Consider the following 12,335-nt stretch of genomic DNA (forward strand, 5'->3'; position numbering starts at 1 on the left):
TTGTTACACCCTGTATATGTTTATACAATAATTTAAGTGGTGTTTCATTAGGCAATGGCCAGCCCGGACGGTCGCCATATTCAATTAATGTGTTACCATTTACTTCCTTTAAATCCAAAAGTACGTCCTAGTATCTACCTTACAACTTTTCTTCAGAAGGCACTTTTGAGATTTAAGAGCATTCTGTGCCTGATTTAGGAAGCTTTAGAACTTCAAATATAAGTTGAAATACATACACAATAAAAAAATTGCAGGAAGCATATTGTGTGTGAAATTCAATTCACATGATGTTATTGTGAGATCCACTCAAGTAATTTATTTATTAAATACTTAACATGGTATACAATAGGTATATCTTTAAGCAATTTCCCGATATGCGTATAGAAGTTGCTTCTTAGGCAACTGGGTAATTATAAATATATACAGGGTGTTCCAAACGTTTAAGAGATAATTTCTGAAAAAAGTATGGATCAACCTGGGTATGCAAATGCTTCCTTTCGAAATTATAAGTTGCCGAAAACATGATAAAATGAACTTTAAAGGTCTGTAGCTCCAAAACTATGGGACCTACCGTAGTCGAGTCAAGTCTTCACGTAGAACTAATATGTGCCCTATGCAAAAATTCATGTTTCAGAATCCTAAGGTACTCACGCAACAATTTTTATAGAGGGTGTTTGGCTATGGGCATATAATTTGAAGTACTCACCAACTAGCTCTACAAAAATTGTTGCGCAAGTGCCATAGGATTCTGAAACATGGATATTTGGATAGGGCACATACTAGTTCCTAAGTGAAGTTTTGACCCGACTACGGTGGGTTCCATAGTATTGGAACTATGGACCTTTAAAGTTCATTTTTCGTGTTTTTGGCAGCCTATAACTCCGAAAGGAAGCATTTTTAAACACAGGTTGGTCAATACTTTTTGTCTTATCTTGGTGTCAGGAATGAGCTCCCTAAAACATTGTTAGTGTTGTTTCAAAACACCCTGTATTTGTATTTTGTTTAATATCCTTTTATGTACGAATATTACACTACAAATTCCAATTTATTTCTCTGTTATTCTTTTCCAGCAGTGTATTTCTTCTAGAAAAGTTAGTGTTTATTCAAGAAAATGTCTTTATTTTCCATTAATCACTTGTATAATAAATGCCGTAGTACCATAGTCAAACACGATGAAACTTATTTCGCGCTTTTGTTTCATTTTCTTGTTACATATTATGCTCTATTTGCTTTCAAAAGTTTGGCATAAAAATGTAAAGGCTAAAAATCAACCCATAACTGATAATTAGTAATAATAATAATTATTGTTACTAATTATTTTTTTTAGAAGAGCCACGAAGTACAAAAGCCTGATGTCCCATAGAGTTATGGTTAGTTCTTTTAAAGGTATTTTGGACAACTAAGAACTTTAAAAAAATGGATTTGAAACTCTGAAAGAAATATAATTTTAAAAAAGGAAATGTGCTAAGAACTTAAAGGAAAATTACCGCAGTGAATAACTTAATGTTATTTGGCAGATATTTGTTCCATTTATTGTCAGTTTCAAGTTTCTTCTGTAACTGAATCACTGTATGAGAAATCAGTTACTGTATGGCCTTTCTATCTACTCTGCATATTGTCAACTATATTATTAATCTTAAACGTTGATAATATGGTTCACATAATGTGGGTTTTGGGAAGAAAAGATTAAAAATGAAATGAAATCTTTAAGTTTTACGTTCCACGGTTATGCCGGTTAGGCTAAAGGAGACGGTGAAGATGAGAAAGGAATGAAATGAAGATAGTGGGAGGAAACGAGAGAACCCCGAGAAAACCCACGCACACGGTGTTTGTCCACACAAAGTTCACTTGGCGGGAGCTGGGATCGAACCCGGGACCCCTAGCACCAGAGGTGAACGCTCTACCACTGAGCCACCGCGGCCCCAAGAAAAGATTAAGTTCGACTATGTAATAATATGTATATCTACGTATATTAGACTCAACACTCATTTATAAGAACTGTTGAGAAGACAAGTACTGAAATAGAAGGCACCTTTGTGTGCATGACAAATGTAATGACTTTTGCAAAGAGACTCATTACTAAAATTTGTCATACTGAAATTTTAATGTGTAAAGCTCGTCCCTGCAATAATAGAAAAAGACAAACTATTTTTATAGGTGTTTTAAAGTTTCAAATTAGAAATATTAACTTAAATAACATCTTTTAATTATTATTTAACAGTCTGTAATCAATATTACTAGGAATAATGTCATACGAAAAATTTGTGTATTTAAATTATTAAACAGCAATATGACACACGTTAGTAATGATAAAATAACAATACTTCTGTAATAAAATAACATTTATTGTCCATATATAGATATATGAAATAAATTGTGTTATTAATTCTAAACTTCATTGTATCATAAATTCATTATGACCTCACATTTAATAATAAAGTCTAAGAAAAACAATTTTCATTGACACTTAGTTAATTATAAGTGTTTTGTTCTCCTTTTCTGTGTTATTCAAATACAAATTAACTTTCAACTTACACTAGAGGACTAATATATTCCTAATTTCGACATTGTCAAGAATTACGGAATGTCAGAAGAAATTTTCTTGAAGACACTTTTCTTGAAAGTAATTCAACTTCAAATACAATAGCACTTAAACTTAAACCTAGACAGAGTAATATAAATGCACCAATGAGTTGTGACATTCCAAGTACTTTAACTGAACTTGTTTCTTTGCCTTCACCAGAACTGAATTTAACATCATTGTTCCATTTTAGAAATAAACCAGAAAAATCACAGACTTGCACTATACGCTTGAATTCATCAACAAAAGGCGAACCACGTTTCATTAAATAAAATGCAGGAACATATGATATTTCTTCGTCAACAATATGCAACAGTTGATTTCCTGATGAGTCATGGAACATTTTGTTCTTGGTAATATATTCTGCTTCTTCTTTCCTCCACATGAAAGCAAAATGTCTTGTTTCAATGATCTTCTTGAGGCCATTATTCATAGAATCTATCATAATCCACTTTTCATATATGGCACTTGACACAGGATCTGAAGCGTTAATGAAAAAGAACTTGCCGAGTGGTAATCCACCAAGTTCAAGTCCAAATTTTACAATATCCTTCATCGTGTTTATAGTAGGCTTTTTCTTTGGATTTGTGAGAAATCCAAACAATGCAGCTTGATAGCAATTATTTATAACAAAAGCAGAGAAAACCCATATCAGAAACATTACTCTTAGTTTACTCATATTTTTAGGCGGTTTTACGGATATTCCTAGTAATATTGACACATTTTTGAGGAAAGACAGTTGAAGTGACACAGGCGCTCGTAAAAGAACTCTTTCAACAATATTTGATGAGAAAGACACAATTATATAAGACAATGATATTGAAATCCATGGAAATACTTCAAATGGAAATATTAAGTTCATCCATAAAGGGTAAAGACCTGGTACAGGCACGATCCAAACACCGTACAAAAAACTCTTTGACAATATTACTTCGAGTTCCACAAGCATTTCAGAACTTATTGTTACTGGAACAAGGATACCTTCGTACATTCCTAGCTTTAAATCTGCAAGAAGCCGAACATACGAACCATTGGGAAATCGTATTCCAAGATCCATTATCGATTCAATATATTTCAAATTTAAGTAGAAATTAAGTTTCTCTGCTAATGTTTCCATTAATTTCCCGTTTCTACCACTTAAATTAAAAGAACCATTTGTACCAAGTTGAATAATCGTATCAGGTGTTGAATTCAAGCTAACAAAGTGCAATGGATATTTGTTCAAGTTCATTACCTTATTTGGAAACAAATTATTTGTTTCCAAGTATTTAAGATCTGTACTATTAACTATGATCTTCTGTATTAGTAACTCATAATTATTTTCAAATGGAAAATACTCATATATGGCAACAGATGGCTTATTGTTTTCTTCTCGTTTGTTTATTGAGTAAGTGAAATTCCGGTAGTCTTGAACCACAATTAATATGCTATTTAGTAAATCTTCTACAAAGGAAAATTGGAACAAGTTACGAATATGGTTGAATGAATATCTAAATGTTGTAAGAACCGTTATAAATTTGGAGCGTGTGTTCCAAAATGGAAGCTGCTTTGATCTGCTTACAATATATTTAAACGAAGATAATTTTGACAAGATGATAACATAAGCCGTACTTTCTCTTTCGTACGACCATCGTAAATAGCTCTCACTGTAGAAGAACTTTGAAGATTCTATTCTATTTGCTTGCACAATTAGATAAGCATTGCTATAGTTTCTCAGTAAATTATCAAGAAAATATTGAGTATTTTCCTGCAAGATAACCAATGTTCTTATGTTGGTAAAATGCTTCAGAAAAATTGTTTCTACACACTCAACCAGAATATTTCTAGATGTTTGTTCCTGATGTAAACGCCACACACAAAAGCTCTCTTTCAACAATGGTGTTAAGATAAAGATGTAAAATGGCCAGAAGCGTTCCATGTTCATCGGAGTAAGTGACCTGTAATTAAATGACAAAATGAAGAAGTACCAAGTGAACTTTCATACACCTTAATTACAAGCGTATCTTGTACATTTTATTTTATAAGTTAGGAGCATTGTATATATTATAAGATGGAGAAGGTAAATAATACAATTATATGAACATTTAAGGTATCTTAAATCCAAAAAATAAATAATAAAAGAATAAAATAAAAAACGAAGTCTTATGGGGTCAGTACTTACTTTAAGTAATTTTAAGGAATTACTTTAAGTAATTTACTTTTCAATATATTTAATTAAGGACACAGCTCTTTCAGCCTTCGAAACTACACTATTTACAACTATTGGAAGTCCTACACAACATATTCGTTCATCTGACTTTCCATTGACAAATATGAGAGCAGCAACGACAAGAAACAACCAGATTTATATATATATATATATATATATATATATATATATATATATATATATATATATATATATATATATATATATAGATTCAGCACCTCTAGAATAGGTTACATCTTTCCACTATTCGTTTGTTCAAAATGAAAATGGTAATATGTAATAGAGTCAAATTGCAATGGACGATGAGTCAAAAGAATCAAGACAACACTCTCTAACTAACTAACTCTATGGCCTATGGAACCCGGAGGTTCAATGCCGCGTTCACAAAAGCTCTCCACTGACTTCTATCCTTACCTAACTGCATCCAGTTTCTACTTTGAATTCCTATTTCTGCGAGATCCATCTTAATATTGTCCTCCCATCTGCCCCTAGGTCTTCCTAATGGTCGTTTTCCAATTGGTCTTCAAGTCAAGACTTTGAAAGCGTTTCTACTTTTTCTATCCTAGCTACATGACCTGCCCACCTAAGCCTCCTAGACTTGATGACCCTAACAATGTTTGGCAAACCGTATAAATTATGTAGTTTCTCGTTATGAAGTTTCCGCCATTCCCCATTAGTAGTTAGGGGTGGTTACTTCTGGCGCATTTCCCCCCTCCTAATATTTTTGATCAGCGCAGAAGGAACCAACTAATTATACAAAGTTACACGGTGCAAAGTATTCCCATAACTACAATGTTAAAGTGAGATTGAATATGCTTTTATGACATTTAAAATCATAAAAACTTACAATCCTACACAAAAATTTATCGCATCTTAATCTCCAGTTTATAAGCTTTCATTTGACACTTGAATCATGAAAATCCGTTAATAATTAGCTTTAAAAACTCAATGAGAAGGAATACATACAGCTCCGGAACAGGTGATCTGTCACTGATTCATTTTGAACGATTCCAGTACTAACATTGGAACACCACAACACGAGATCATAAGAAATATGTTTAAAAAAATTAGAGTTTATTTCAGCAAAACTGCCGTCGCAGAAATCCTAGGATCCATCTGAGAGGTCAGCGCTGATGTTGTTGTTGTTTTCCCCCCAGATAGATCATAGGATTTTTTGTTCAATTTCTATGTGCCTTTCTTCTTTCTTTCTTTCCTTCCTTCCTTTGAGGTCTGTAAGCGAACTTGTGGCTTTCCACCCAGCCTCTGTATAGCTACCTATCTGAATACGAGTCACAACATTCACCCACACAGCTCACAATCTTATTGCATCCATCCCGTCCCATTCCTGGCGCCAGGTTCCCCTCCCTTCCCCTTCCCTTTTTGCTGTCCCAAGTAACAGAGACGCCCAGCCTTATCCCACACATGAGTCAGAGGTGAGGACACTGTAGCCATCTGTGATGAAAGACAGCCGTATAGCTCAGTTCACTTTACAGTTCCTTGAGAAATTACAAATTTATACCCCGGCCGTAGATATAAATTTGCAATTCCATGGCGAGGATTCGAACCTACGTTATCAGTTTACGAACCACAAGCTTTATGGAACTGCGCGCTAACCAACTGAGCTACGGGTTAACGCTGTATATAGGAGAGAAAATCGGTCCTTATATATGAACAAATACTTCTACAAGTAACGCCATCTATTAGCAAAGTGATAAACTAAATGGTATGTAACGCTATCTATTGAGTAGGTGAGTAACTGCTTGAATATGTTCACCTAGCCGGCAAATTCAAAACAAAAAATATGAAAATAGTAGATATCTTGGTTCCTATAAGAGATAGAGGGTTGATATTTAATTTTTGGCAATTAGTGTTTGGCTGACCCATAAGTGTTGCCAACCTATAAAATTAAAAAATCACTAAGTCTAGTAACAAATTTGGTCCTAAGTTTGCAACACTGCAAAAAATAAAATTCATAAATTTGAAAAATAAAAAATACCAGCATAATCTACATAAAATTCTAAGACTTTTTTAAAGAATAACATTTTCCCGAAAACTCAAAAATAAACCCGTAAAAAATTCCCGAAATTTTGAATTGGCTATAACATCGTCAAATATTAACCGATTTTCAAACTTCAAACGTCAATTAATAGAGAAATAAATTTATTTTTTTAAATGTATTGTAGGTTGCATAACTTTTAGGATATTATTTAAAAACTCAAATAAATATCTTATTTATGTATGGATATTTAAAATTCAAATGATATTCAAAAGTACTGCTTCTCCTTATGCATTGTGTATGTTTAAAGATCTCAGTTTTATGGCTTTATAACCATAAAACACTTAGAACATACTTAAAATTACAAGTTCGGATACTGATAATGGAATCTTCTGCTAACCTCGTTCTCAATAGGAAACAATGACTTCTTAAACTCTGTCCAGTGATCATAATTCAAGCTGAATAGACAGCCGTTAATATCAAAAACTACTTGAACTTCGGTTTGCACATTTTTCACAATTACATTGAAATTATTAGTAAGAATGAACTTCTTTTGGGGATCCATTTCTAACCACTCCATTTTTTACTTCTGACGACATATTTTTGTTATTTTTTGGATTCGCAAAACCGATCCTCATTTGAAATTTACATACAGAACTCAACAGTTGGATAATTATCTTTTAAACCAGTGTATTTGAATTTTATTCCATCTTTAACGATCTCATCAATCATTTTATCTGTTAAGTGTTTTGTAAATCTAGGTGGAAGAAATACCTTAAACTCTTCACATTCAACTAAAATGCTCTTTCCATACTTAGTTTTAATCTTTTCCATTTTCACAATCTTATATTCTGTATTTAATTCTAATTCTCTTATCCAATAACCTGTTTTTGTTCAAGACTTCCAAGCTTGTTTAAAAGTTCAATATGACAGGCCATCGTATTTATTATATAGAAAATCAATCAACACTTTTCAATTTTTATCTTCACCAAAAATATTTAATCATTTTTGTCAATTTCGTTTAATGGAAATTGTATGAGGGCGACCAACTGATAAAGGGCCAGTGATACTGGCCCTTAGATCCTTGAATTGTTTTTGATATTTTTCTTTGACGTTGTTCTGAATCGCGTCTCTCGTCTTCTCATACTCTAAAATTTTTTGCAACGTCCTTACCTTTGAACCATATTGCTTCGCTAACATCGGTCACAGTTAGAAGCTCTTGGTCTTGAAATTTAAACACGCTCATGGTAACGGTAGACGAAGAAGATAAGAAAAAAATTTCGGAAGTTAAGGGCGGCAATTCACCGCCCTTACCAAAAACACATCCAGATACAATCTTCATCATTTTTTATCAATTTCGTTTAATGGAAAAACTTCCATAAAATAATACAAACATGCATTTAACTATCTAAAACTCTTCTACTACTTTCTCATTCTTAGGATAATATGTAAAGTTCTTTCGTCCAATAAAAATCGCATAACATATAGTATTAGCAGCCACAGCTTCTGCAAAGTCTACCACAATCTTTATGTTTGTTCTCTCATTTATCGATACATTTTTCCTCTTACTACAATTAATCACATACATTGGCCTGTTATCTATAAACTCTTTAGGGTCATAGTACATTTCGGTATTGCCACATGTTATTCTCTTAAATGCAGTATAATCTTCGTACATCTTAAAATAATCCTTGTTAGCAATATCTAAGTTTCTTGATTCTTTTGAAAATACCTCATTCCTCCCATTCTTAAGATAGATATTCTTTACCTTACAATGATCAAACTTACTTGCATCTGCTGTTTGTTTACCACTTCTATCAGTTTGGAACATTACAACTACGAAATCAGGCATATCAAATTGTCTAGAATTAAATTGAGTAGTAACATCAAACTCCAAGAAAGAACCTACAACAGTCTTCTGAACACATTGATAAGTATGGAATGAAAACATGATTTTTGGTTCCTTAAGAATATTCAACTTTAACTTGTTTTCATAATTAGATTCGTATTCAACAATAGGCATTCTTATCTCCATACTTTTTATTGTTATTTTTCCATCATGAGGAGCTGCTCCTGATCCAGTCCATTTGTACAAGACATCGTTATTGTTGTTAGCTTTTGTAAATGTTATTCTCAATCCGCCTTTCCACATAACCTCTTTATAATCACTCAAAAAGCCTGGAATTAATCTTAATGGGTACAAAACGCTGAAGTCCTTTCTTAGACCAAGTTTATCATCGGTTTCAAATCCTGCTTGTTTTAGATATTCAACTTCTGGTTTGGAAATCTTTAATGTTCCAATAGCTGTAGATGTTATTCCTGGTAGTTCAATCTTATCTATAACAACTCCATGCTTTCTAACCTCAATTTGAGAAAAGAAGAATGGTAAGAAGTTATCTACAAGTTTTATAGTATCATTTGCGCCAAATGTTCCTCCAACTGATGCGCCAACAACTTCAAAAGTCATATGATAATCTGCTTTGTGTGGATGTATAAAGCCATCCCCCACATCGAAATCAAACTCAATATCTTTGTTAGCTTCATTCAAATTATTAAATGTTCTTGTGTTAGCTTTAAAACTCTGTAACTCGTAACTCTCAACACTATCCATTTATTATAAAGAAAATCTTGAAACAACGCTTTTGAGATTAAGAGGTCTGATGGATTTGTACCTTTAGATGCGAGAAAATACTTAACAGATAGGGAGTTCCGATCGGTGCTACCAAAAAATATACATGTTTGTGCCTTTTGATTTGTTAAAGAACTCTAATCCTTGGCCCTTCACATATGAAGGGTCTGAAAGTCTTGTAAACGTTTTAACTGTTTCCTTCGCATCTTGTAATTTTTTCCAGTTAAATAGATCCTTTCCCCCCATCTTTACAAAGTTTAGTTGCGTTCATGAACCCGTTGCGGTAACAACGCTTTTATGGGACATACCCATAAAAGAATCATACATAATAACATTTAAAAACTTATAACCCCCATCCTAACTTAACCTTAGCATTCATAGCAGTACCAACCCCAAAAACAGCTAATCGTTCACCAATTGACGCATCACTACTAAATGCTCTTTTCCATGCTTTAGTTTCTAGTTCCTTATCTGCAATATGTCTTGACTCTGTATCTTTATTGTCTCTGTAGTATATATCGTGTTCTTTACAAGCCTCATCTAATGGATTAATACCTTCATCACCTCTCTCTAACCTTTCTTGAAGCTTAGTCCCAGGCCCGCAAAATCTAAAACCTGGAATATGTAATTCAACTGGAAGTTTATTAATCAAATCATTTACTAACCCTTATTAATCAAATCATTTACTAATCATTTACTAACCACATTCCAGAATCGTGGTGGTAATGTATTTAAGATCTTAATTTAATAACCTATACCTTTTGGATCATTAGGAATAAATTGTGAAAGCTTATTATTAATCATACTCACTATACCTACTTTCTCATTGTAAAAGTCATGATTACCAGCCCTTTCTTCTCCATCTATAACTATTAACCGATCAATTAACTTTCTCACATCATCCACCCATATATATTCTTTAGGTATCTCTGTATATTGTTTAATTCCTTCACCAGTCCTTTTAGGTGTCGTGTTCTTTTTAGGAGTTGGAGGTAAAGATGGTTTAATATAATTATCCCAATAGGCTTGATAATATTCTATTATTATTTCCTTGTACTGTTCAAAATCATCATCATCATAATCTTCAATGGTTTTATTAGTATTCGTCGTTAACAATTCCCATAGACCTTCTGTTCCTTTATAAGTTTTACCATTAATTATCAAATCATCACCATTCACTTTAACTTCCAAATTTCCTATCTTGTTTATTACTTTTCCATCTTCTTCTACATTTATTATTCCAAACACAGTCTCATTTCTTTTACTATAATATTTCGTTGCAATCTTACCAAATGACTGTGCTGTTGTTAAAGGTTCTACTCCTTCCACTTTGTCTTTAATTTGTTTCCTCATTTGTTTTATTTCTCCCGTTATAGGCGTATCACTACTACTTGGAGAACTATCATAAGTTATCTTTTTAGGTGTTTCTAGTAGACTGGGATCTATTGAAGCCGTCTTATGTGCAACTGGAACAAGTTCAGTTATTAGATTTTTATTTTGTTCTGCTATTTCTTTGATCTCACTTCCCAAGTTTTGAATAGCATCAATTACAGGTTGTTCTTGCGTCTTAAATTTATCATATATACCTGCTCTTTCTTTCTTCCAAGATTTGAAGCCCTTTATCAAGAACTCCTTCAACTTAATATTCTTATCAATTTCTTTCTCATCCATTTATTGTATAGAAAACGAACAAACGTCAATAAACGTCAAAGAACGTCAATAAACGTGAAAAACGTCAATAAACGTCAAAGAACGTCAAACGTTAAAACGTCAAACATCAAAAACATCAAACGTTTATAAAGTGTTTTATCTTGTTCCTATACTTACCATTGTTTACCTTCCTTGTCATATCAATTACTATAAAACCATAATCTTCTTGCCAACATTTTGAACATATCTCTTTAAATTTATCATATGACATATCTCCTCCAACAAACTCATTATACACATGTTTAAGATTAGTATCATCTTGTCTGAATATGCATAGGAAGTTAACGTTATCTCTTATAAGCTGTTTAGGTACTTTTGAATATGTTTGTGCAAGATAGAAACAATCTAAATGTCTATGCCTACCTCTTGTAAAGTAATTTCTAACAGTATCTTGATTCTCCAAAATGTAATCGTCAAACACAACAACAGAGTATTTTTCACATTCATCAATAGGTACAATAGAATCATTACCGCTTAAGAACGTTGCTATTTGCTTCTTAAACTTTAATTCTGCTATTTCAAATCGATCTTTTAACTGCTCATACTTTGGCTGATTCATGCTTTTAGAATATATGTAGAAGTAATTATTGTTTAACCAACCTGGCTGTAATAAGAAGTTAAATAACAAAAAAGTTTTACCACACGCCGACGGACCCACGATAAGACAACGAATATCATCAGGTATAAGTTCTCCATTTCTTTTCTTAGCTGTTGTTTCTTTTATCATCTCCTTTACATCCCAATTAATAGTTGTCTTACTCATTTATTATAGAGAAAATCGTCTCTTTTATGATTAGAGAGTACAACCCCGGTTCATTGATGAAGGTTGTGTGAGGTTGTTCATTTGGAAGGGTGTCCGGATTACGGACGCCATGCTGTTTTTAAGGACTTGACTTGTATTTACATAGCCTATCTTATATCTTTAAGTTGTTCTCTGACCTTAAGCAACGTATCTTTTATATATTCACTATCCATCTCACCATTTAATGTTATTATCATCTCTAACTGTTCTTTAAATGAGTTAATACAAGTGACAATGGTTTTATATTCGTCTTTTCTTTTGCTTATGTTTAACTTAGAAGACAAACCTGTTATTATAGCACTTCCAGTTGCAAGAGACGTTGTTAATATCGAGTAAATTGTTACAGGTATAAAAATATTAATAAACCCAGTTGTTGCAGAAAGTATAACCGACAACGTGATCAAAGTG

The 12,335-nt window shown here is 32.7% G+C and overlaps 1 protein-coding gene across 1 annotated transcript; it reads right to left on the reverse strand.

The window, feature by feature from the left end:
• Window positions 1-2,570: 2,570 nt before the first annotated feature.
• LOC145665475 (ionotropic receptor 21a-like) lies at window positions 2,571-3,638 on the reverse strand. The gene has a single exon (XM_081732784.1). It carries the CDS (start codon window positions 3,636-3,638, stop codon window positions 2,571-2,573), a length of 1,068 nt encoding a protein of 355 aa, XP_081588910.1.
• Between the last annotated feature and the right edge of the window lie 8,697 nt (window positions 3,639-12,335).

Source organism: Thermobia domestica, chromosome 11 (genome assembly GCF_964235325.1).
Source record: "Thermobia domestica chromosome 11, izTheDome1.hap1.1, whole genome shotgun sequence".
Classification (NCBI taxonomy): domain Eukaryota; kingdom Metazoa; phylum Arthropoda; class Insecta; order Zygentoma; family Lepismatidae; genus Thermobia; species Thermobia domestica.

Bases quoted from the DNA above. Each gene is read 5' to 3' on its own strand.
- LOC145665475 (XM_081732784.1), bottom strand. From the start codon at position 3,638: ATGGATCTTGGAATACGATTTCCCAATGGTTCGTATGTTCGGCTTCTT.